General features: G+C 42.6%; 1 protein-coding gene across 5 annotated transcripts in view; it reads left to right on the forward strand.

Annotated features, from left to right (window-relative positions):
* Positions 1 to 27,304, forward strand: part of si:dkey-23n7.10 (SPRY domain-containing SOCS box protein 3) — a 31,632-nt gene extending 4,328 nt beyond the window's left edge. The window contains exons 2-6 of one of the 5 annotated variants that reach the window (XM_067993518.1): positions 9,654 to 9,774; positions 10,319 to 10,503; positions 17,734 to 17,865; positions 24,422 to 24,612; positions 25,431 to 27,304. In XM_067993518.1, the coding sequence (XP_067849619.1) occupies positions 10,326 to 10,503; positions 17,734 to 17,865; positions 24,422 to 24,612; positions 25,431 to 25,625 (696 nt within the window). In that variant the 5' untranslated portion in view covers positions 9,654 to 9,774; positions 10,319 to 10,325 and the 3' untranslated portion in view covers positions 25,626 to 27,304. The remainder of the gene's footprint in view (positions 1 to 9,653; positions 9,775 to 10,318; positions 10,504 to 17,733; positions 17,866 to 24,421; positions 24,613 to 25,430) is intronic. The other 4 variants (XM_067993520.1, XM_067993517.1, XM_067993519.1 and 1 more) reach the window with 4 other exon arrangements.

Here is a 27,304-nt window from a genome sequence, read left to right on the forward strand (position 1 = left end):
CAGGTGAGCGAGTGTGGGATTCCATGGAAGGTTACCGCATTTATATTCAGAGAACAATACCTGGTGATTACAGATAATCTTTCCAACTGCCCGTTGTCAAGGCAATCAAAGTGTTCAGGGAGAGTGATGTCACCTACAGGACCACCGAATACACAAACGGCCAGAACACAAAACAGAGAGAGAGAGGGAGAGAAACATCCGAAAGGAAAAGAAAGACAGAGAATGACCCGTTGTGTTAAAAACAGATAACTTTTTTTCGCTGGTGGGGTTACGTGTAGCGTGACATCCCTCACCGGCATCTCCACATCAGAATTATATAGACCAGGAAGGTCCCACGATCAATCCTGGCCTGTTCGGTTAGCTGATCACAGACAGAATTCTAATTGGTACATTACAATAGGTTTTATCACCCCTGGGAGATGTTTGAGAAAAAATCAGCTGCTTCTTGTTTCTGATCATTATCTGGTGATCACTGCCCAGAAACTATGCATGTGGGACAGGGCTGGGCTGTGGTAAAATAGCCTGGAAAGATTTACCAGCTAAGCTAGCTTGGGTGAAATACTGGAGGGCTTCTGTCGGTACTCTATACAGTGAGTTTCACCATTACAACTCCTTTTAAAACACATTTTAGGAAAAATGACTGTTTTGAGTGCTAAATAGGATATTGACATCCCATTTTTGTTTTTAAATCATCAATTATATTTTCTGTTATGTATTGGTCCCAATTCTAGAGTAATCTGAACATGTAGAACAGCTAGTAGCTCTTTATCTGCACTTTATGAAAGTAAACACACAAGCTGTTTTTTTAAAATTTAAATTTCAGTGAGGGATTTGATAATACCTAAAACCAGTTACATGTGCTGCAGGATAAACTGTGTCATAACCCATTCTAAATAACCCTTGGTTACACAGGAATAGTCTGCTAATCATCAGTGTGGGACAACACAATGAAACACATTCACTCCAATTCTTGAATATAAAATACGTTTATAGAGCGTGACAATTATTGATGTGAAACGTAAAACAACCTACAGCTTGGATTTGCTGTCTGCAGTACTATGTATTTACTATCAATGTGAACTACTTCATGTATATAATCTCCCATGGCATTGCACATGGGAAGTCAATACCAAGTATAATCTTCAAATAATCTAGAGGGCAAGGGATAATTGAGCCAGTTGTAGAGACATTATTCAGACCCCATTTTAAAGTCAGACATTTTGTCCTTATTTTTATATAATACATTGATTTGACATTGTTTACTGAGAGTTGTAGAGAGTAAGCTGGGTTGGCAGCTCCCTATGGAGCTCTTTCGCTGTGCAACTCTATCCTACGTCATCCGTTGCTATCCTTTGCCCTTTCTCCCCCAATCATCTCTCTTCCACTGTTTACGTTCCCCTGGCTCTAATAGTATGTCACGCTCTATAAACGTATTTTATATTCAAGAATTGGAGTGAATGTGTTTCATTGTGTTGTCCCACACTGATGATTAGCAGACTATTCCTGTGTAACCAAGGGTTATTTAGAATGGGTTATGACACAGTTTATCCTGCAGCACATGTAACTGGTTTTAGGTATTATCAAATCTCTCACTGAAATTTAAATTAAAAAAAAACAGCTTGTGTGTTTACTTTCATAAAGTGCAGATAAAGAGCTACTAGCTGTTCTACATGTTCAGATTACTCCAGAATTGGGACCAATACATAACGGAAAATATAACTGATGATTTAAAAGCATTTTAGCCCTATCTACGAGTTCAAGCTGCAAATTTAAAGTTACCTGGACCCACTGCCCATCCCCCGACCATGCCTGCTCTTTGTTTTCATCAGTGAGCACTGGATCTTTGCTCAAATTTGGCTTCCAAATTCCTGGACTTCCCTGCCGTCAAGATTGTGTCATCAACGCTACACTACTCCACTGCAAGACTCAGTTGGTGTGACTCTGATCTGCTATTCAGTTGCTTAAATTTTAAGGTAACTTTGTCTACTCTACAGCCCATCCCCCACCGCTGCTGTTACCTGCTGAGCTTATGACTGTCCTACTGGTCCTATTGGTTTTACAGCTGTTTTTTGCTACATTGCCGTTCCTGGCCAGAAACTCACTCTCCTGGGCCGTAGTCCGTTTCTCCGCCACATTTGGATCTTAAAGCGACCTCCAACTGTGCCACCATTTTTTTGCCCCGTGTTTGATTCTACACACCTCCTGACTCTTCATTCCCCCGGATATACCTCCAGCAGTGTGCCCTCCGATATTCTACCCTTCAATTAACTTCTGGATTTACTTGCCCTGTACACCTGTCTTTGAACCTGGACGTAAGTTTGTTGATTCTCTAAATGACTCCACTCTATCTACGTCAACTTTATCCCACTACGGGACCTCTGATTTTAACTTTGGACTCCCTCCTATTGTCTCCTCTCTATTCCCTGTTTATTACCAGGACATAGACAAACTGGTGAAATGGGCAGACACATGGCAGATGAAATTTAACGCAGAGAAGTGTGAATTTATACATTTTGGTAGGAAGAATGAGGAGAGGCAATATAAACTAAATGGCACAATTTTAAAGGGGGTGCAGGAACAGAGAGACCTGGGGATGCACATACACAAATCTTTGAAGGTGGCAGGACAACATGAGGAGGCTGTTAAAAAAGTATATGGGATCGTGGGCTTTATTAATAGAGACATAGAGTACAAAAGCAAGGAAGTTATGCTAAACATTTATAAAACATTGGTTAGGCCTCAGCTGGAGTATTGTGTTCAATTCTGTGCACCACACTTTGGGAACGATGTCAAGACCTTAGAGAGAATGCTTAAGAGATTTACTAGAATGGTACCAGGGATGAGGGACTTCAGTAATGTGGAGAGATTGGGGAAGCTGGGGCTGTTCTCCTTAGAACAGAGAAGGTTAAATGGAGATTTGATAGAGGTGTTCAAAATCATGAACGGTTTTGATAGAGTAAATAAGGAGAAAGGGTTTCCAGTGGCGTAAGGGTCGGTAACCAGAAGACACAGAATTAAGGTGATCTGCAAAAGAACCAGAGGCGACATGAGGAAATTTTTTTTTACGCAGTGAGTTGTAATGATCTGGAATGCACGGCTTGAAAGGGTATTGGAAGCAGATTCAACAGTAACTTTCAAAAGGGAATTGCATAAACACTTGAAGGGAAAAAAATTAGAAGGCTATGGGGAAAGAGTAGGGGAATGGGACTAATTGGATAGCTCTTGTGAAGAGCCAGCACAGGCACGATGGGCCGAATGGCCTACTCCTGTGCTGTACCTACTATGATATGATAGAGAAAAGTGCCCCAGCCTGTTCAATCTTTCCTGGTGAGTATAACCATACCACTCAGTTCTGGTATCATCCTAGCAAATCTTTTTTGCACTTTCTCCAGTGTCTCCATATCCTTTTTATAATATGGACACCAGAACTGTTCACATTACTCCGTATGGCCTAACCAAGGTTCTATACAAGTTTAACATAACTTCTCTGCTTTTCAATTCTATGCCTCTAAAGATGAACCCCAGTGCTTGGTTTGCTTTTTTAATGGCTTTATTAACCTGCATCGAAACTTTCAGTGATTTGTGCATCTGTACCCTCAGATCCCTCTGCTCCTTTACTCCATTTAGACTCCTATTTTCCAAGCAGTATGTGGCCTCCTTATTCTTCCTACCAAAATGTATCACCTGACACTTATCTATATTGAATTTCATTTGCCAATTACACGCACATTCTGCAAGTTTATTAATGTCTTCCTGTATTTTGTCACACTCCTCCTCGGTATTAACTATACCCCCTAATTTGGTGCCGTCCACAAATTTTGAAACTGTACTTCTGATTCCCTAGTCCAAATCATTTATGTAAATGGTGAACAACAGTGGTCCCAGCACCTATCCTTGTGGAACACCACTTCCCACCTTTTGCCAGTCTGAGTAACTATCTTTAACCCATACTCTTTGTTTTCTGTTTTGTAGCCAGCTTGCTATCCATTTTGCTACTTGTCCCCTGACTCCACATGCTCAGTCCTTAGTCATGAGTCTACTATGCAGTACCTTATTGGCCCTTTGAAAATTTAAATATATTACATTAGATCTACTTCATTACCCTTGTCTACCCTTTCGGTTACTTCTTCAAAGAATTCAATAAGGTTGGTCAAGCATGACCTTCCCATTTGAAATCCATGCTGACTATTCTTTATTATATTTTCAGTTACTAGATGTTTTTCTATTACATCTTTGAGTAAAGATGCCATTATCTTTCCTAACATCGACGTTAAGCTAATTGGTCTACAATTCCCTGGACTTGTTCTATCTTCCTTTTTAAATAAAGGAATCACATTAGCTGTCTGCCAGTCCTCTGGTACAATTCCCTTTTCTAATGAGTTTTTATATATATGTAATAGTGCCTCTGCTATCTCTTCCCTAACTTCTTTTAATATGCGCGGTTGCAATCCACCTGGACCAGGTGTTTTATCCTCTCTCAGTTCGATTAGTTTAAGTTATCTCCCCCCTTTCAATCTTAAATGTCTTATTTTTTTTTTATCTCTTCTTCTAATGTCATGCCCACCATGTTATTCTTCCTGGTAAATACTGAGGCAAAATAATTATTTAATATTTCTGCCATTACCCTGTCATTACCTGTGAGTTTATTGTGTGCATCCCTTAGTGGCCCTATCTCTATCCTGATTTTTCTTTTGCTATTTATGTGTCTGTAGAATCCTATTTCTTTTTATATTCCTCGATAATTTTATTTAGTAGTTTCTCTTTGCCTTCTTTCCTAACCTTTTCATATTCCCTTTTGTCATCCTCTCCTTTGTTGTCTATGTACTTAGTGTATGCCTTTTTCTTAAGTTTCAATTTTGCCCTTATTTCTTTATTCATCTCTGTTGTGTCATTACTGGCTAGTTTGTTCTTGTTTTTTTTAAGTGGGATATATTTCTCCTGGACTCTGTTGATCACCATTTTAAATGTTTCTCACTGCTGTTCTAATTCTTTGTCAGTAAATTTTTCCAGTTTATTTTCCCTAGTTCCGTTCTCATCTCCTTAAAATCAGCTTTTTTTCCAATTTATTACTTTGGTCTTTGTCTTACTTAAGTCTTTCTCAATCTTTATCTCAAACCTTATTATGTTGCGATTGCTATTGCCTAGATGCTCCCCTATGCTTATCCGTTCTGGTTCATTTCCCATTATTAGATCCAGCAGTGCTTCCTCTCTTGTTGGGCTTTTTACATACTGGGTAAGAAAGGAGTCCTGCACACATTGTAAAAATTCCATTCCCTGTACCACTTTACCTATCTCTTCTTGCCAGTTTATTTGGGGACAGTTAAAATCTCCCATTATTATTCTATGCCCTTTACTCATTTCACATGTTTACTTATATATTTCTTCCTCCACCTTCTTTCCACTATTAGGTGGTCTGTAGTATACCGTGTCACAGGGTACTACCATCTTGCAACCTTCTTTGTACAATAAACGATAATCTTGACCAATTCGTACTTCAAAACACTTTTAATTCACTCCACACAAAGCCACTACACAGTACCTTTGGCAATACCTAGTACACCTACCCATTACACAGTACCTTTGGCAATACCTAGTACACTTTCCCAGTCCCAGGCTCTTTCAGCTGTTGGCAGCTGCCCTTCAGCTCATCAGCTTCTTTCAGGTCACAGAACCCAGGCCTCAGAGCCCAGGCCCCCAACCACCAGCTCCCCCAGCCTCACCCCCAACACCCCCAGCCCCCCCAGTCCCCCAAGTGAGGTTTCTTAAAAGGGCCATACGCTTATTCGAGGATCAGGGCCTTCATCAACCTATGGATGACCTACCGGCCCTCAGTGGAGGATGTAGAGTATTGTGAATATGGAGTATTCTGGGCACCGCACTTTAGGAAGGATGTCAAGGCCTTAGAGTGGGTGCTGAAAAGATTTACTAGAATGGTTCCAGGGACGAGGGACTTCAGTTACGTGGATAGATTGGAGAAGCTGTGGTTGTTCTCCTTAGAGCAGAGAAGGTTAAGAGGAGCTTTGATAGAAGTGTTCAAGATCATGAAGGGTTTAGATAAAGTAAATAAAGAGAAACTGTTTCCATTGGTGGAAGGGTCAAGAACTAGAGGACATAGTTTTAGGGTGTCTGGCAAAAGAACCAAAGGCGACATGAGGAAGAACTTTTTTACGCAGCGAGTAGTTATGATCTGGAATGCGCTGCCTGAAAGGAGGGTGGAAGCAGATTCAATCGTGGCTTTCAAAAAGGAATTAGATAAATACTTGAAAGGAAAATGTTTGCAGGGCTACGGGGAATGGGACTAGCTGGATTTCTCTTACAAAGAGCTAGCACGGGCTCGCCTGTCCTAATATCTCCTTTTGTGGCTCGGTGTTAAATTTTGTTTGATAATGCTCCTGTGAAGCACCTTGGGACGTTTTACTATGTTAAAAAACTATGTTTCTATACAAGGCTACGGACCAAGTGCTGGAAAGTGGGATTAGGCTGGGTAGCTCTTTTTAGACCAGCGCGGACACAATGGGCCGAATGGCCTCCTTCTGTGCCGTAAATTTTCTATGTTAAAGGCACTGAATAAATGCAAGTTGTTGTTGTTGTTAAACAGTAAAACTTACAGCAATTTAGGAAACAGAGTAGAGTTTCTCTGCAGTACAGGCTGAGGAGCTACAAAACTGAGACAACACAGCACCTTGGTGTAATAAACGTGGACATTAAAATAAAGAAAGACTTACACTTATGTAGTGCATTTCATGACATCAGTACGTCCCAAAGCGCTTTACAGCCAATGAAGTACTTTTGAAGTGTAGTCACTGTTGTAAAGTAGGAAATGGAAATTTATAATAGAAAAAGTTGACACAAAAGTGTGACAAAAATGAAAACAGGAAATAAGATTTTGTAGACAGGAATCTGGTAAATCTGGCAACAGATAAAATGATGATGGAAGTTGCCGGATTGTTGTAAAAACCCAACTGGTTCGCTAATGTCCCTCAAGGAAGGGAACCTGCCAGCCCCACCCAGTCTGGCCTATTGGTGACTCCAACTGTGCTGTTGACTTTAAATGCATTCAGGGCAACTAGTGATGGACAGTAAATACTGCTTTGCCAATGTCATCCACATCTCAAGAACAAATAATTTTAAAAAATCAAATTGAAAAATTGTAAAAAGAACAGAATGTATAACTTTAAAATGGGGACTGAATTATGTCTGTGTGCACTGGTCTAGTTATCCTCGCCCCCTAACCCTGCTTCACCTGAAGACTACACTTGGTCGTGACTCCGTGTAGACAATGCCACGTGAAAATCGACTCGAATATATATAAAGTTACTGGCATTATTCTAGTATTTTAGGCCGAAGTTATGTTACAGATATCGGGCTAGTGTGATGTGCAGTCAGTAGTCCCGAGTTCAAATGCTACCCTCCCCAGCAGTTGAGAGCACTGTGCATGACTGCTCTGATGCACATGCGGAGCTCTGTTTCCTGGAAAAATAACTTTCCAGAAGGGAGTGTCTGCTTTCTCCCAACATTAACAAACCCATAGTAAGTTTAAGGAGAGAAGTCCAATCAATGTAAGACTTTTTTAAAATTTCAAAATATACTTTATTTCATAGAATTTAAAGATACACACAGTTCAATGTAAATATCACAATTCCAAACCAGTACAATTCAAACCAAAACACTACAGATCGTACACAAAGCAATCTCATTATTACAGTTCAAACACAGTATTTCTTTTGACTCATGGTGCACAATACAAGGTGGGCTGGCCTTTCCCCATAGGGCCTCTGTGCAGGCCGCACTTCGCTTCAGTGCGTCCTGCAGCACCTACTTTTTGACCTTGGAGTGTGCCAGTCGGCAACACTCGGTCGTGGACAGCTCCTTCAGCTGGAAGACCAGCAAGTTTTGGGCGGACCAAAGGGCCTCCTTCACCGAGTTGATGGTCTTCCAGCCGCAGGTGATATCTGTCTTGGTGTGCGTCCCAGGGAACAGCCCTTAGAGCACATCATCTTGTGTTACCGAATTGTTTGAGATGAACCGGAACAGATACAAACACATCTCTCTCCACACTCTCTGTACGAAGAGGCAGCCCTTCAGGAGGTGGACGACGGTCTCCTCCCTGCCACAGCCTCGAGGGCAGCTCGCGATGGCGCTGAGATTCCATGCATGTTGGAAGGACCGCACTGGGAGGGCCCTTCTCACCACCATCCAGGCTACATCCTGGTGCCTGTTGGTCAGTTCTGAGGATGGGACGTTCTGCCAAATGGCATCGACCATCTGGTCGGGGAAGAACCCGATCGAGTCCACCCTCTCCTTTCCTTGCAGGACTCTCAGAAGGTTTCATGTCCACCGCTGTCTGACGTCCTTGTGGTCGAAGGGATTCCTCCTCAGGAACTTCTTCACCTGGGACAGGTTGGGGGGACGGTTCAGATGGATGGGGCGTTCTGCGCCTGCTCGGACAGCGTGGCCAGACCCAGCCTTCTCAGTGTGTTGGACAGGTAGAAACCCTGCACGTGGTGACACTTGGTGTTTGCGTACCGGGGCTCTACACACATCCTGAGGCAGCCACACATAAAGGTGGCCATCAGGATCAGAGCAGCATTGGAGTCACTCTTCCCCATTTGTCTGGGGGCTTGTACATGGTGACCCTGCAGATGCGTTCTACCTTAAACCTCCAGACAAAGTGGAAGATAGCTCGGAGTGACGGCGGAGCTGTGGGGAAGTGGCCAGACCCTTGCCACGTGGAGCAACACCGCGAGTACCTCGCATCTTATCGCCAGGTTCCCACCGGTTATGGAGAGTGATCGCCCCACATACCAATCTTCTATTTAGCATTGGTGATCCGCTCTTCCCACTTCTTCGTGCAGGCCAGGGCCCCCCAAGACAGATCCCAAGCACCTTCAAGTAGTTGGTGCTGACGGTGAAGGGGACACAGGATCGGGTCTCCTGCCTGCCAAAGAACATGACCTTGCTCTTACTTTGGTTCACTCTGGACCCTAAAGCCAGTTCGAAACAGTCAGAGATGCCTATCAGTGTGTGGACCGATTGCTGATCGGAGCAGAAGACGGTGACATCGTCCATGTATAGGGAAGCCTTAACCTGAGAGCCTCCGCTGCCTTGGATCGTCACCCCCCCCCACCCTTGATACCTGCGTCCTTCCTGATGGACGCGGCAAACATAGAAACATAGAAAATTGGACAGGCTTGATAAAACATATGAACAAGACCGCGGAGAGAGGACAGCCCTGCCTGACTCCAGATCTGATCGGAAAGCTCTCCGACTCCCACCCACTGATTAGGACTGTACTACGGATGTCCGCGTAGAGTCAGATCCAATCGCTGATTCCCTCCCCAAAACCCATTTTGGAGAGCATGTCCTTCATGTATGTGTGGGGTATTCTGCCAAAGGCTTTCTCCTGGTCCAGGCTGATGAGGCAGGTGTTCACCCCCCTGTCCTGCACGTAGGCGATCTTATCTCTGAGCAGTGCAAGGCTATCAGAGGTCTTCCTGCCGGGTACAGTACAGGTCTGATCTGGGTGGATCACTCGCTCCGGAGCAGACTTGAGCCTGTTGGCGATGGCCTTAGGCAGAATCTTGTAGTCGACATTTAGCAAGAAAATGGGTCACCAATTTCTGATTTCTTCCCTCTTCCCCTTTTGCTTGTAGATGAGGGTGATGATGCCTTTCCTCATGGACTCTGACATGCTGCCCGCCCGAAGTATATCCCCGTACATTTCCAGGAGGTCTGGGCCTATCTAGTCCCACAGAGCCGAGTACAACTCAACCGGTAAGCCATCGCTTCCTGGAGTTCTACTCTTATCGATGGACCGGGCAGCCTTTGTCAGCTCGTCCAAGGTCAGTGGCCAATCCGTGCTGTCCCGCTCGCTGTCCACTAAGATCTCCGTGATAGAGGACATGAAGGACTGGGAAGCTGTGCTGTGTAAGACTACCCATGAGAGGTGGCCTCATATCTCCTGACTTCAGTGTGCTTCGGAGTCAAATCCAGACCTGATTTCGAAGTTATACTGCTAATGTCATATTGATGCGCACCTGAAATCATTTTGTATTGAAGCAAAAATGGCAGCAAAGTGGCAGGTGAAATGCCTGAAATGTTGAATAATTTCAGCTTAAAGGGGAGAAAGGGACATCCAGGCCAACAGCAAAGTGCAGGCTAAATTAAAAATACATCAAATGGGTTTAATATCCTTTGTGCTCTATTTTTCAATTCACTTCTAATTTAGCTCATTTACTGCACTTTAAGGTACAAATTGTTATTAAATTGATTGTAAAAATAGAGCCTTATTGTAATTTGTTTCTGTTTATGCCTTTAGATAGACAATGCAGTATCCCTGTCTACCTCAATCCGTCTCAGGTGGCTATGTTGAGGAATGCTGGGAGTGGGACATTAATGCCAAGTCACCAGCAGTGCAACTTTCTCCTTGTCGGAGAGCAGTTTACTTCCATATTGACCCCATCTTACAAAGTGAAGGTACAGCTGGAGTGAGAGGAACAAAAGGTGGCGTCATAATAGACTATTTTATGTTCCATTTTTTTGTGTTTGAGGGAAGCTTTATTTCAGATGTGGGGGGAAATCACAGCTTTTTAGATCGCGACCGCAGCCCGGCTCCAACGCGCCCACTTCCAGGTTTAACGTGGGCGCGTTTGGATGCGTGCGAGGAACGCACTGGCCAACTAACGCCGGTGAGCGGTTCGTTATCGGGGCAATTAAAGTCGTCCGGAGATGTCAAGTATCTTTTTTTCAATCGAATTTAACCTGACTTCAAATTTAACTTCTCCAGCACGGGTTTCCTGGGGCTTCTGAATCTCGCCAGTGAAAAGGAGGCGAGAAGGGCCCGATCATCGGGTAAGTGCTTTTATTGCACTGCTTGCGGGCCAGGAGGAGCAGGAGTGTTTCCTCAGGTGGCCCAACAAACTCACCTGCCGTGATCGGACCCCTGTGATTGGCCGATTTCCCTCCCCCCACCCCGATGTCCAAGAGCCATCCCGATGTCCACGACCCCTCTCCCAATTTCCGAACCCCTCCCCACCCCTGATGTCCAAGAAGCACCCAAATGTCTGAGACCCGTCGCTACATCTGATCACCAATTCTTCTCCCGACCCGATCACCTCCCCCCTGATCTTCTCCACGGCCCACGATCTCTCCCTCCCCCACTCCTCTCTGACCCTAGCTGCGGTCTGCTAGCACAGGCCTTCCTGCCTGACAGCCAGCCAGCCTGTCAATCAGATTGGCTGCCGGGCGCAAAAGCCGGAAGTAAAATTTTTATTCTTCAAATAGGTCGTGATCGCAGATTTACTTCCGGCTTTTGCGTCCAATAAACTTCTCTCCCGCGCTTCATGTTAAAATCCAAGTCCAGTGTTTCACGTTAACTACCACACTTCTTCTGGTGTATCAGTGGTAGCCAGTTGCCTTAGTTTATGGCCATCTTGGGGATTTTAGCCTACATGTGATGCTGACATCCATTGCAGCGTTGTAGTAGGTGGACCAGATCTTTTTATTTTACTGGGACAGTCTTGAGCTTTAGATTTATGCCCCATTATCCTGTTTCAACAGAAAGAATATCAGCAGTTGCTCATTTCTTACAGTCACCATACAGGGACAGAAGAGAAAGGGTGGGGGAGGAGAGAGAGAGGGACTTTCAGTTCATGAGTCAGTCGTGGTCTCAGCGGTACAACAACGGAATGCTGACTCACTGCCACCACCCAGTCTCCCACCTTAGCCATCGGAAAAGAAAATTAAGCGGGGTGTAAAATGGGTGGTTGATTCATTATTGCCCATTTTTCATCTGGCAATAAAAGTTAAAATTACCCCTAAAGTGACTCTGAATATTGTTCAGCTGCCAAGCTTTCACTTACTGTTTGGAATTCATTCACATTATATTTAGTATTTAGTCTTTATGTTTCATGGATAATGCGGGTAACAGATATAATGTAGATAATGTGTGTTCTTTGATTTTTCTGACAGTCTTTCTCTTCTCTTTTGCTGGCTCACATCATTTCACTAAACATTCTCATTAGCCCCATTGCCTGTTAACATTTTACATCTATCCTCCCTATATGAAGAGTATTAGATCATTTTTGGATCCAATCATTGTAGCAGCCATTCTTTCCAGCAGTGCCAGCTCAGGTCAATTTATATCCTATTTTCTCTGCTCCTTCGGCCTTCCAGTTTTATAGTTATTTCATCCAGCAAAACAAAATGCAGAAAACCACTACTTTGTAGCAGTACTTTTTTTTAAACTACTATATGTAGCCTAGAAATGACTGTTGACAATATTAACTGACGGAAGTTTAGTGTGTGTGCATGATATTCCTCCGTTTGCTGTTGCAGCATAGAATCATAGAATCATAGAAGTTACAACATGGAAACAGGCCCTTCGGCCTAACATGTCCATGCCGCCCAGTTTATACCACTAAGCTAGTCCCAATTGCCTGCACTTGGCCCATATCCCTCTATACCCATCTTACCCATGTAACTGTCCAAATGCTTTTTAAAAGACAAAATTGTACCCGCCTCTACTACTGCCTCTGGCAGCTCGTTCCAGACACTCACCACCCTTTGAGTGAAAAAATTGCCCCTCTGGACCCTTTTGTATCTCTCCCCTCTCACCTTAAATCTATGCCCCCTCGTTATAGACTCCCCTACCTTTGGGAAAAGATTTTGACTATCTACCTTATCTATGCCCCTCATTATTTTATAGACTTCTATAAGATCACCCCTTAACCTCCTACTCTCCAGGGAAAAAAGTCCCAGTCTGTCTAACCTCTCCCTGTAAGTCAAACCATCAAGTCCCGGTAGCATCCTAGTAAATCTTTTCTGCACTCTTTCTAGTTTAATAATATCCTTTCTATAATAGGGTGACCAGAACTGTACACAGTACTCCAAGTGTGGCCTCACCAATGCCCTGTACAACTTCAACAAGACATCCCAACTCCTGCATTCAATGTTCTGACCAATGAAACCAAGCATGCCGAATGCCTTCTTCACCACCCTATCCACCTGTGACTCCACTTTCAAGGAGCTATGAATCTGTACTCCTAGATCTCTTTGTTCTATAACTCTCCCCAACGCCCTACCATTAACGGAGTAGGTCCTGGCCCGATTCGATCTACCAAAATGCATCACCTCACATTTATCTAAATTAAACTCCATCTGCCATTCATCGGCCCACTGGCCCAATTGATCAAGATCCCGTTGCAATCCCAGATAACCTTCTTCACTGTCCACAATGCCACCAATCTTGGTGTCATCTGCAAACTTACTAACCATGCCTCATAAATTCTCATCCAAATCATTAATATAAATAACAAATAACAGCGGACCCAGCACCGATCCCTGAGGCACACCGCTGGACACAGGCATCCAGTTTGAAAAACAACCCTCTATAACCACCCTCTGTTTTCTGTCGTCAAGCCAATTTTGTATCCAATTGGCTACCTCACCTTGGATCCCATGAGATTTAACCTTATGTAACAACCTACCATGCGGTACCTTGTCAAATGCTTTGCTGAAGTCCATGTAGACCACGTCTACTGCACAGCCCTCATCTATCTTCTTGGTTACCCCTTCAAAAAACTCAATCAAATTCGTGAGACATGATTTTCCTCTCACAAAACCATGCTGACTGTTCCTAATTAGTCCCTGCCTCTCCAAATGCCTGTAGATCCTGTCCCTCAGAATACCCTCTAACAACTTACCCACTACAGATGTCAGGCTCACTGGTCTGTAGTTCCCAGGCTTTTCCCTGCCGCCCTTCTTAAACAAAGGCACAACATTTGCTACCCTCCAATCTTCAGGCACCTCACCTGTAGTGGTGGATGATTCAAATATCTCTGCTAGGGGACCCGCAATTTCCTCCCTAACCTCCCATAACGTCCTGGGATACATTTCATCAGGTCCCGGAGATTTATCTACCTTGATGCGCGTTAAGACTTCCAGCACCTCCCTCTCTGTAATATGTACACTCCTCAAGACGTCACTATTTATTTCCCCAAGTTCCCTAACATCCATGCCTTTCTCAACCGTAAATACCGATGTGAAATATTCATTCAGGATCTCACCCATTTCTTGTGGTTCCGCACATAGATGACCTTGTTGATCCTTAAGAGGCCCTACTCTCTCCCTAGTTACCCTTTTGCCCTTTACGTATTTGTAGAAGCTCTTTGGATTCACCTTTGCCTGATCTGCCAAAGCAATCTCATATCCCCTTTTTGCCCTCCTGATTTCTCTCTTAACTCTACTCCGGCAATCTCTATACTCTTCAAGGGATCCACTTGATCCCAGCTGCCTATGCATGTCATATGCCTCCTTCTTCTTTTTGACTAGTGCCTCAATCTCCCGAGTCATCCAAGGTTCCCTACTTCTACCAGCCTTGCCCTTCACTTTATAAGGAATGTGCTTACCCTGAACCCTGGTTAACACACTTTTGAAAGCCTCTCACTTACCAGACGTCCCTTTGCCTGCCAACAGACTCTCCCAATCAACTTCTGAAAGTTCCTGTCTAATACCATCAAAATTGGCCTTTCCCCAATTTAGAATTTTAACTTTTGGGCCAGACCTATCCTTCTCCATAGCTATCTTAAAACTAATGGAATTATGATCACTTGTCCCAAAGTGATCCCTCACCAACACTTCTGTCACCTGCCCTCCCTTATTTCCCAAGAGGAGGTCAAGTTTTGCCCCCTCTCTAGTCGGGCCATCCACATACTGAATGAGAAATTCCTCCTGAATACACTCAACAAATTTCTCTCCATCCAAGCCCCTAATGCTATGGCTGTCCCAGTCAATGTTGGGAAAGTTAAAGTCCCCTACTATTACCACCCTATTTTTCTTGCAGCTGTCTGTAATCTCCTTACATATTTGCTCCTCAATTTCCCGTTGACTATTTGGGGGTCTGTAGTACAATCCTATCAAAGTGATCTCTCCCTTCTTATTTTTCAGTTCTACCCATATAGACTCAGTGGGCGAACCCTCGGATATATCCCCTCTCACTACTGCCGTGATGTTCTCCCTAATCAAGAACGCAACTCCCCCTCCTCTCTTACCTCCTGCTCTATCTTTCCTATAGCATCTGTACCCTGGAACATTGAGCTGCCAGTCCTGCCCCTCCCTTATCCATGTTTCAGTAATAGCTATAACATCCCAGTCCCATGTACCCATCCATGCCCTGAGTTCATCTGCCTTGCCCATCAGACTTCTTGCATTGAAATAAATGCAGTTTAATCTAGACTTCCCTTGGTCTTTGCCCTGCTTTCTCAGACCATCTGTCCGGTCATGTTCTGTACACTCTCCCTTACTGCCTTTTGTTTCTGTCACCATTTTATTTCCCACTGACTTCCTGCATCGGTTCCCATCCCCCTGCCACATTAGTTTAAACCCTCCCCAACAGCACTGGCAAACACTCCCCCTAGGACATTGGTTCCAGTCCTGCCCAGATGCAGACCGTCCAATTTGTACTGGTCCCACCTCCCCCAGAACCGGTTCCAATGGCCCAGGAATTTGAATCCCTCCCTCTTGCACCATCTCTCAAGCCACGTATTCATCTTAGCTATCCTGTCATTCCTACTCTGACTTGCCCGTGGCACTGGTAGCAATCCTGAGATTACTACCTTTGAGGTCCTACTCTTTAGTTTAACTCCTAACTCCCTAAATTCAGCTTGTAGGACCTCATCCTGTTTTTTACCTATATCGTTGGTGCCTATATGCACCACGACAACTGGCTGTTCACCCTCCCCCTCCAGAATGTCCTGCAGCCGCTCCGAGACATCCTTGACCCTTGCACCAGGGAGGCAACATACCATCCTGGAGTCTCGGTTGCGTCCGCAGAAACGCCTGTCTATTCCCCTTACAATCGAGTCCCCTATCACTATAGCTCTGCCACTCTTTTTCCTGCCCTCCTGTGCAGCAGAGCCAGCCACGATGCCATGAACCTGGCCACTGCCACCTTCCCCTGGTGAGCCATCTCCCCCAACAGTATCCAAAACGGTATACCTGTTTTGGAGGGAGATGACCGCAGGGGACCCCTGCACTGCCTTCCTACTCTTCCTCTGTCTGTTGGTCACCCATTCACTATCTCCCTCAGTAATTTTTATCTGCGGTGTGACCAACTCACTGAACGTGCTATCCACGACTTTCTCAGCATCGCGGATGCTCCAAAGTGAGTCCATCCGCAGCTCCAGAGCCGTCAAGCGGTCAAACAATAGCTGCAGCTGGACACACTTCCCGCAGGTGAAGGAATCAGGGATACAGGAAGGAGCCCTGAATTCCCACATCTCACAAGAGGAACATGACACGGCTCTGGGATCTCCTGCCATGACTTAACCCTTAAGTTAGCTTAACAACAACTGCAATGTCAAGAGAAAAAAAAGGAAAGAAAAACTACTTACCACTCCCTTTAAGGAGTTTACTCCTTTAAATTGTTCTCAATTTAGAGAATGTTAACTACACTAGGGACCTTGATTCACTAAAAAATAAACGCTACTTCCTATAAGACCTGCAGACCTTCCCTTTCCTTTTACTTCAGTTACTGTCGATAAGTAGAAATACTCACCTGAACCTACTCATCAATCAGGTGCCTCCCCTGTGTCGCGTCCCGATCTGATTCCTGACGTCACTTCGAACTCGGTCGCAGCTCCGCTCGGCTCGGCTCCTCTCAGCTGTTCTCAGCGCTCTGAAATCCCGCCTTTTATCGGACGCTCCCTCAAATTAAATGAATCCCGCCAATTTCACTTCAATTAAAAAGGTATACTCAAGGGCCCTTGCTGAACAGCAGTCCCCCACTACACAACAGAGACCAGAGAATCCACAAACTCTAACCTTAGACAAATTCAGCAGGAAAATACTCACCAGCCAATCACTTACCTCTTCTTTGGTGACGTCCCACTTGGATTACTTTTTGCTTCTTATTTATCTTAGGTCCAGGAGTTAAGTCCCTGTGATGTCGCACAGTAGTTGTCTCTTGTTGCAGGTCTGCTGCTGCTTTTATTCCACAATCTCAGTCTTCTACTCTCAGGTCCACTACCGCTCTGCAGGAAAAGCAAGGCAAAGCAGCACCTCCTTCCCCCACTTCACCAAACTTCCACACTTACCGAACTCTCAGCACACTGTGTTGTCCTCACACCGTGCTGTCCGCACTGACAGGCCCCTGTATTTCTACAGTTGAGACTCAGATGAGTCAGGCCTGCCCCACCTTCAGGGACCAATTGAATCTAGCTAACCAATTAACTTGCTACAGCAGCTCTCTGCTGAAGCCTGACAGAAACTTAGAAATTTAAACTTTTAAATTGACCTTAAACAGTTGAAGCAATATGCACTAGATTTAAAGAGATTAACCCTTCAACTCCCACACTTACCGAACTCTCAGCACACTGTGTTGTCCTCAGCAGCAGCTGTGTTAACTCATTTAAAATAAATTCATTAATGCCTACATTAAAATAGCACATAGAGGAATACTATTTGAATGCAGTAAGCATTTTGACGACTAATATTGCCAGCAGTAATTTCTAGACTTATATGTTTCTTCAGAAAATACTCCGATGAAGAAGTGAAAAATGAAAAGAGCACATCTCAAAATGTTCAAGCACAAAGAAACATTGCTGTAGCTTTGTTGCAACAGAAATATAAATCTGCACATTGCGTAGAGTCAGAGGTTTAACATATTGATCCATTGTTTGTGTATATAATTTTAGTAAATGCATCTTTTTATTCACCATCGTGCTGTTTGTATAGGCTTTATCCATGGAGAACACTTTTGGGAAGTTAACTTTCTTGAACCTCCATATGGTACGTCTGTGATGGTGGGTGCTGGAACAAAACAAGCACTTCTGCATCTTGGGAATTATCAGTTTATAAACATGCTAGGTAAGTAACTTTTAAAAATATGTAAGAATTTTGTCAGTATATTGCAGTCTTTATGTGCCAGACTAGTTCAGGTCAGCATATGTGAACATAACCCTGCTACCTCAGGTCAGACTCCAGTCATTCCCTCCACTTGCTTTAGGACAGTCCACCCTCAGTTTGTCAAATCCAGTTATATTGGTAGAAAGGAGTTCTCTTAAAATAATATGCACCATAAATAAAAATAGGTTATTAACTCAGACATTTTTAAGCTGGTAAATCTATCAGTTTGCAAAATTTAATGTGTGGTTTGCGCCCACATATGTTAATGTTCTGGCTTTCTTAGCATTTGTTAAACTTAATCTTTTTTTCCTTTTTCAATGTTATTTAACAGAAAATCTAAATAAAAATACAATTTAGGCAAAACTGTAATCTCTAATTTTTCTATCTGCACATTCCTGCTGGCCCACATTCGTTCACCAAATACTTTCAGTAGCTCTGCTATCGCTGATCATTTTACATTGATTCTTCCCCCAGTGTATTAGACCAGTTTTAGATCCATTCTGTATATACAACGCCCTCTGGTCATTGCAGCAGCCACTCTCCCAAACACTGTTAGCTGTGGTTCATGCCTGCCAACATTTTTGTCGTAATCTCATCCAACAGTCCCAACCTTTACTAAAAGGTCCTAAAATTAATGTTATTATGTTTAAATTTCTTGCAGCTTATTTGTGAGGTGAAAGGTGAGCTTTCTGTCAGCCTTTCACTGAGCCCTTGACTGGATTATCTTGAGGCCTGCCGTGCCACATTTAAAATATTTGTTTGCATCGTCGACAGATCTCTGACTTCTGCTCTGCTGCACCCCACTGGCCCCATCCTGGGGCAGGTTCAGCAGTTTGCTCTCTGAGCAGCTTGACAAGGCCATAAAATGTTCAGCACGTGTGCCTAACTGCTCGAGAATTCTCCATCTCTCATTAACCAAATAGATTCTTAAATCATCTGGTGCTATCTCTAGAAATGCATTTAAGGGGCAGTTAAATAAGTACATGAGGGAGAAATGAATAGAAGGATATGCAGACGAGGCTTGATGGGTGGGAGGAGGCTGATGTGGAGCATAAACACCGGCATGGATCAGTTGGACCGAATGGTCTGTTTCTGTTCTGTAAATTCTATGTAAATCGCCCCTTTAACACTAAGTGATAAAAACTCACATAGTCTGTTACACCTGCCCTTTCCAGCCACATCTGCCATGTGTCTTCAAGGTGTACACCCACATATGCCTCAGCCGTTATATCATAAACCCTGAGTATAGCATGCTTTGAAACATCATAGTCTGTACTATCAGTGGGATCAACACAAGAAAATACCACCAGCGCTTTTCAGCTTGATGGCATCATAAATTTGCTGGCCCATTCATTTTTGCCCCACTTGTGATGACCAGCTAACAATTCAAATGACCAGATAAAACTATTAAAATCATCCCTGCATTAAAATTTGGAATGGGACTTAATAAAATGATGGACCCCAAGTTCCTGACCCCACTTACCGGATTCATTGCTGAAGCAGGTTTCTCTTGTAATCTGCATTCCTTTTCTTCCTGCTTCCAACACTCTCAGCCTCTAAATTCAACATTTCTAGCTATAAAACCTTTTTTTTGTCTTCCTCTTTGTGTGGCCCAACTAAGAGTTCCATACACAAATGCACGGAGTATAAGGAATAAATTGAATGAACTACAGGTTCAAATTCAAATTGGAGGGTATGACATGATAGCTATTACTGAGACATGTGCTGCAGGATGGTCAGGATTGGGAACTAAATATACCGGGTTATAAGGTCTACAGAAGAGACAGGAAAAATGGAAGTGGGGGAGGAGTAGCCTTAGTGATTAGAGATGAAATCAATTCAATGATAAAGGAGGATATAACGAGAGGTAAGCAGCCAACAGAGACCTAATGGGTTGAATTGAGAAATAGGAAAGGATCTAAGACCATAGTGGGAGTTGTATATAGGACGCCTGGCAGCAGCTCTGAAGTGCTAGATTGTATAAATGCAGAGATTAGACATGCGTGTAAGAAAGGCATAGTGGTCTTAATGGGGGACTTTAACCTTCACATAGATTGGGGAAAGCAGACTAGCAACTGTCAGAAAGGGAGTGAATTTCTTGAGTGTGTCCGGGATAGTTTTCTATAGCAGTATTTTCCGAGAGGCAACAAGGGGGCAAGCCATACTAGATTTAGTAATGAGTAATGAACCAGATTTAGTTAACAGCTTAACTGTGCGTGAACATCTATCCAATAGCGATCATAACATGATCAAGTTCAATGTAGTGTTTGAAAGGGAAAAAAGTGAGTCAGCTGCTAAGATTCTAGACTTGGGCAAGGCCGACTTCAATGGGATGAGACAGAGACTGTCCACAGTAAACTGGGCAAATCTGTTAATGGGTAAAACGACTGATGATCAGTGGGAAATGTTTAAAGAAACATTTAATGAGATACAGAATCGGTTTATACCCCTGAGGGGCAAGAACTCTACTTGCCAAAAAAACAGCCATGGACAACTAAAGAGGTAAGGGACAGTATAAGACATAAGGAAAGGGCATACAAAAAGGCAAAAAATGGCACAGATCCTGGCGAATGGGAAAGATATAAAGATCAACAAAGGGTCACAAAACAGATAGTAAGGGCTACAATAAGAGAGTATGAAAAGAAACTTGCAAGGGATATCAAAACCAATACAAAGAACTTTTATAGTTATATTAGGAAAAAGAGGGTGGTCAGGAGCAGTGTTGGCCCCTTAAAAGCTGAAAGTGGGGATATTGTCATTGACAATGGGAAAATGGCGGACATGTTGCGTCAATATTTACAGTAGAAAAAGAGGATAGCATGCCGGAAATCCCAAGAAAACTAATATTGAATTGGGGACAGGGACTCGATAAAATTAACATAAGTAAAGCAACAGTAATGAAGAAAATAATAGCACTAAAGAGTGACAAATCCCCAGGACCAGATGGTTTCCATCCCAGGGTTTTAAAGGAAGTAGGTGAGCAGATTGGAGATGCCCTAACTATAATCTTTCAAAGTTCTCTAGGTTCAGGAATTGTCCCTCTGGATTGGAAAATTGCACATGTCACTGCTTTTTAAAAAAGGAGCGAGAAGGAAACCAGGGAATTATAGACCAGTTAGCCTAACATCTGTTGTGGGGAAATTGCTGGAGTCTATAATTAAGGATAGGGTGACCGAGCACCTCGAGAATTTTCAGTTAATCAGAGAGAGCCAGCATGGATTTGTGAAAGATAGGTCGTGCCTGACAAACCCAATTGAAATTTTTGAAGAGGTGACTAAAGTAGTGGACAGGGGAATGTCAATGGATGTTATTTATATGGACTTCCAGAAGGCATTTGATAAGGTCCCACATAAGAGACTGTTAGCTAAGTTAGAAGCCCAGGGAATCGAGGGAAAAGTATGGACTTGGTTAGGAAGTTGGCTGAGCGAAAGGCGACAGAGAGTAGGGATAATGGGTAGGTACTCACATTGGCAGGATGTGACTAGTGGAGTCCCGCAGGGATCTGTCTTGGGGCTTCAATTATTCACAATATTTATTAACGACTTAGATGAAGGCATAGAAAGTCTCATATCTAAGTTTGCCGATGACACAAAGATTGGTGGCATTGTAAGCAGTGTAGATGAAAACATAAAATTACAAAGGGATATTGATAGATTAGGTGAATGGGCAAAACTGTGGCAAATAGGAACATAGGAACAGGAGTAGGCCATTCAGGCCCTCGTGCCTGCTCCGCCATTTGATAAGATCGTGGCTGATCTGTGATCCAACTCCATATACCTGCCTTTGGCCCATATCCCTTAATACCTTTGGTTGCCAAAAAGCTATCTATCTCACATTTAAATTTAGCAATTGAGCTAGTATCAATTGCCGTTTGCGGAAGAGAGTTCCAAACTTCTACCACCCTTTGTAGAAATGTTTTCTAATCTCGCTCCTGAAAGGTCTGGCTCTAATTTTTAAACTGTGCCCCCTACTCCTAAAATCCCCAACCAGCGGAAATAGTTTCTCTCTATCGATCCTATCTGTTCCCCTTAATATCTTATAAACTTCGATCAGATCACCCCTTAACCTTCGAAACTCGAGAGAATACAACCCCAATTTGTGTAATCTCTCCTCGTAACTTAACCCTTGAAGTCTGGGTATCATTCTAGTAAACCTATGCTGCACTCCCTCCAAGGCCAATATGTCCTTCCGAAGGTGAGGTGGCCAGAACTGCTCACAGTACTCCAGGTGCGGTCTAACCAGGGTTTTGTATAGCTGCAGCATAACTTCTGCCCCCTTGTACTCTAGTCCTCTAGATATAAAGGCCAGCATTCCATTTTCCTTCTTGATTATTTTCTGCACCTGTTCATGACACTTCAATGATCTATGTACCTGAACCCCTAAGTCCCTTTGGACAGTCACTGTTTTTAACTTTTTTCCATTTAGAAAGTACCCTGTTCTATCCTTTTTTTGATCCAAAGTGTATGACCTCACATTTGTCTACATTGAATTCCATTTGCCACAGTTTTGCCCATTCACCTAATCTATCAATATCGCTTTGTAATTTTATGTTTTCATCTACACTGCTTACAATGCCACCAATCTTTGTGTCATCGGCAAACTTAGATATGAGACGTTCTATGCCTTCATCTAAGTCGTTAATAAATATTGTGAATAATTGAGGCCCCAAGACAGATCCCTGTGGGACTCCACTAGTCACATCCTGGCAATGTGAGTACTTAACCATTATCCCTACTGTCTGTCGCCTTTCGCTCAGCCAACCTCCTAACCAAGTCCGTACTTTTCCCTCGATTCCATGGGCTTCTATCTTAGCTAACAGTCTCTTATGTGGGACCTTATCAAATGCCTTCTGGAAGTCCATATAAATAACATCCATTGACATTCCCCTGTCCACTACTTTAGTCACCTCTTCAAAAAATTCAATCAGGTTTCTCAGGCACGACCTACCTTTCACAAATCCATGCTGGCTCTCTCTGATTAACTGAAAATTCTCGAGGAATTCAATGTAGACAAATGTGAGGTCATCCACTTTGGATCAAAAAAGGATTGAACAGGGTACTTTCTAAATGGTAAAAAGTTAAAAACAGTGGATGTCCAAAGGGACTTAGGGGTTCAGGTAGATAGATCATTGAGGTGTCATGAACAGGTGCAGAAAATAATCAAGAAGGCTAATGGAATGCTGGCCTTTATATCTAGAGGACTGGAGTACAAGGGGGCAGAAGTTATGCTGCAGCTATACAAAACCTTGGTTAGACCGCACCTGGAGTACTGTGAGCAGTTCTGGGCACCGCACCTTCGGAAGGACATATTGACCTTGGAGGGAGTGCAGCGTAGGTTTACTAGAATGATACCCGGACTTCAAGGGTTAAGTTACGAGGAGAGATTACACAAATTGGGGTTGTATTCTCTCGAGTTTCGAAGGTTAAGGGGTGATCTGATCGAAGTTTATAAGATATTAAGGGGAACGGATAGGGTGGATAGAGAGAAACTATTTCCGCTGGTTGGGGATTCTAGGAAACTACTTCAATGATCAAACCAAAAAAAAAAGAGCAGTTATGTTCAGGGCTAGTAATTCAATATTACATATCCCAAATGTGACAAATCCCACAAATTTCTATGCTAAACGCATGTAGTAAGATTTGCTGCACAAAAATCGCAATTTTGTATAAATTGTGCAAGACAGTGAAAATGCTGGTTTCTGAACAGATCTGAGTGATAACAAATCACTTAGCTTAGTTACATTTAGAATCGTTCTGACCAGAAATTAGTTTATGCAGGAGGGGGCACGGTCTAAAAATTAGAGCCAGACCTTTCCGGAGTGAGATTAGAAAACATTTCTACACACACAAAGGGTGGTAGAAGTTTGGAACTCTCTTCCGCAAACGGCAATTGATACTAGCTCAATTACTAAATTTAAATGTGAGATAGATAGCTTTTTGGCAACCAAAGGTATTAAGGGATATGGGCCAAAGGCAGGTATATGGAGTTAGATCACAGATCAGCCACGATCTTATCAAATGGCGGAGCAGGCACGAGGGGCTGAATGGCCTACTCCTGTTCCTATGTCCCTATGCTAGTGCTGTTTCTTCTTGATTTAATGTTGCGATTTCCATACATAAACTAATTTCTGGTCAAAACGATTCTAAATGTAACTAAGCTAAGTGATTTGTTATCACTCAGATCTGTTCAGAAACCAGCATTTTCACTGTCTTGGGCAATTTATACAAAATTGCGATTTTTGCGCAGCAAATCTTACTACATGCGTTTAGTATAGAAATTTGTGGGATTTGTCACATTTGGGATATGTAGTATTGAATTACTAGCCCTGAACATAACTGCTCTTTTTTTTTGGTTTGATCATTGAAGTAGTTCTTGTTCTTAATAACTGTTCAAATTTGGGATAATGCTAGAACAAAAATGGAATGGATTAATTGCCAGTTACTTGACTCAATCAGATTAAACAAATTTTTTTTTGGATTGATCAGTTATCTAACCTGAGGTTACTTCCTTCTCACAGGAATGGATTCTGAAAGCTGGGGATTATCTTACAAAGGTACAATCTGGCATGGTGGACAAAGCAGGCAGTACACTGAACCGTTCTATGAGAAAGCCACAATCATAGCCGTTGACTTAAACCTGTATGATGGTACTATTGCCTTTTATAAGAATGGACACAATTTGGGTGTGGCATTTACAGGCCTCAATAAGGTAATTAGTACTGACAGCCATAGAGAATACTTGGTGTTTATTATATTGTGAGTAAAAGGGACAGATAATGAAATGTTTTGTTTTATATTCAATTTTAGTAGAAAGATGTTTTATCATGTAGATCGCCTACAATACTCTGTTTTACCACATTGACTTGATAAAATAGGGTATCTCAGAGAACTTGGTGGCACAGTGGATTATAAAGTTGTCCTTTTACCCCTGGGATTAGGATTTGAATCCAGTCTAGACCAATGGAGTGAAATTCTTCTCTTTGTGCTGCAGTAAGGGCCCAGTGTGAAGAAACTGGGCCACTGAATCAGTTTGTAATTGGTGCAAGTGCCTATATTGACAATATACCAATGGCCTCAGAGCAGCAACAAAAATGGGAAGTTGAAATTTTCAAAATGGCCTAGTGAGGAGTTCTCTTCTGAGGTGGTATGGAGGGTGCAATGTTGAGCATTTTAAACTGCATTTGACTGTGAATTGGGAATTTTAGGCTTACTGGGTGCCAGAGGTTGTTCTGTTTCTCAGGGTCAACATCCCTCACATTGATGAGCAAAAAATGTCACCAAAAAATAATGAGTTCATCTATCAGGTTAAAGATTACAATCCAATAAAACATTCCAGGTTTCAGACTAGCAAAAATGCTCCATCTATGTCTAACATGAAATGTTGATTAATCATCCATCCTTATTAGACTGAGATACCTTGAAGAATGTTGCACTTTTATTCTTTTAAACGAGATTATAATTATGCAGATACTTTAATTACCGTACTCTGGTGTGTCACTGATCCTACTTTCATTTGAATCCCCACAGGTTGGAGTACCCCTGTATCCCATTGTCAGTTCCACAACTGCAGAAACAGAACTTCAGCTTGGGATGAGAAGCTGCCGCTTCATGTCACTGCAGGAACAGTGTTTGTACACAGTCCTGCAGCACCTAGTGGACAAAGTCCACATAGACTCGCTGCCACTGCCTGGATTCATTAGAGGACAACTTAAAGAATTCTGAAAGTGGCAAAGGTTTTCAATAACTGCTTATCATTAAATGGATTTAATCATTTTAGTGACAAAGGTTTTCTTGCTCCATAAAATGGTTTCCTGCAGTCTACTTTAATGTTTTCATGTCACAGGGAAAAAATGAAGTATGGTCCCCAACACTTGTGAAGTTGGTAATGTCACTTTATAAAAAAAAATGAAGATCTTTGTCTTAATATTTGAAAGAGTTTAAACTTGGAGTGCGGCTTAGAATATGAACTTGATATGCTTCTTCATTATTACTGGACTTCATTGCACTGATGTTTTCAAGTCAAACCAAAGATAACTGACAGGGTTATAATTTTCAGTGATTTACTAAGCAACAATTGTTTAGTACCTGACAATCAGCATTATAGGATGCCATGAACGTAGTATTTCAAAGTATCCAAGGAAAAGGAATATTGAAGACTCCAAGTACAAGAGCGGAAGGCTTTAACCGAGTTCCTGTAGAATCCGGGGATCGGATCCTGTAATGCTTATGCAATACAAGGACAATCCAAGAGACCACAGAAGTGTTAACTCAAGGAGCAAACTCAGTAGGGACCAGTGTTTCAGTTTTTTATGGTTATATGCTTTCCATTATCCGTCAGGAAAACAAAGTAAAACCAACGTTATTCACTGACAGAATTCTTAGTTCTAAAATAGACTGGGTGCATCATAAAACTACATCACAAAGACACTGGGAGTGCTCAATCCTGCGAGGTTATTTTGCATAACACTTTTACTGGTTAGTCTGATCAAGCAGATGCACTTGTTCAGGCTATTATTTAATTAACTCTGAAGGTCACTTTTGTCTTTTTGTTATTTATTATTGTATTCATAAAATTACACATTTGTTTGTATTTAATTTTAATGTTTAAAAATAATACAGTTAATGACTCAGAAATGAAATCTAAGTTAATACCTTCTGGTGCTCAGTTTTTCAAACTTAAATATGATTGTATTAGTGAAAGAGCTATGCTGTATTCATAAGAAGCAAACAGAAGCTAAATGTTAAATCATTTTACTGTAATATACAATTTCAAAATTGCATCAACTTTGTTTGCTATGATAGGTTGTGAGTTTATGTCTGCATTTCACCTCAAGATGAGTTCCCAATCTCATTTGTGCTGTAAAGCGGAGATGTGATACGAAGTTCCCACAGCGAGGATTAATGTGTTTGTTGTCACTGCAGCTCATTCTTACATAGCCATATATCATCAGCACAAGAGCAGCGGTGGTAGAGCCTGGGGGCAGGCCACCTTCCTGGTCAGAGAATGGTGTATGGCAGGAGGCATACTAAAAGGAGAGGAGGGAAAGAAAGAAGGGGCAGTGTTTTTTTTTTAAAAAAGAATCTGTGTGAAAAGGACTGCTTGGGACATTACAGCTTTAAAGCAAGTGCCACTTACTATATGACAGCAGTTTGACATGGGAAATAAGATGTAAATAATTGTAATTATTACTGAGAATGGAACAAGAAAGAAAGCACCTTGAAGCACTGTTTTGAAAATTTGAAGTATGTGTTGAATAAGTGAAGATGTTTACCCAAGTAGATACCTATGTTTGGGTGGCACTCTGTGTCTTACAGGGAAATCTTCATAACAGCCATGAAAACACAGTGATTACTTTCACCTCTTGTTACAGCTTAAATAAATAATCTGTTTGCTAACGAAA

This window comes from Heptranchias perlo, chromosome 12, assembly GCF_035084215.1.
Source record: "Heptranchias perlo isolate sHepPer1 chromosome 12, sHepPer1.hap1, whole genome shotgun sequence".
NCBI classification, from domain to species: Eukaryota; Metazoa; Chordata; class Chondrichthyes; order Hexanchiformes; family Hexanchidae; genus Heptranchias; species Heptranchias perlo.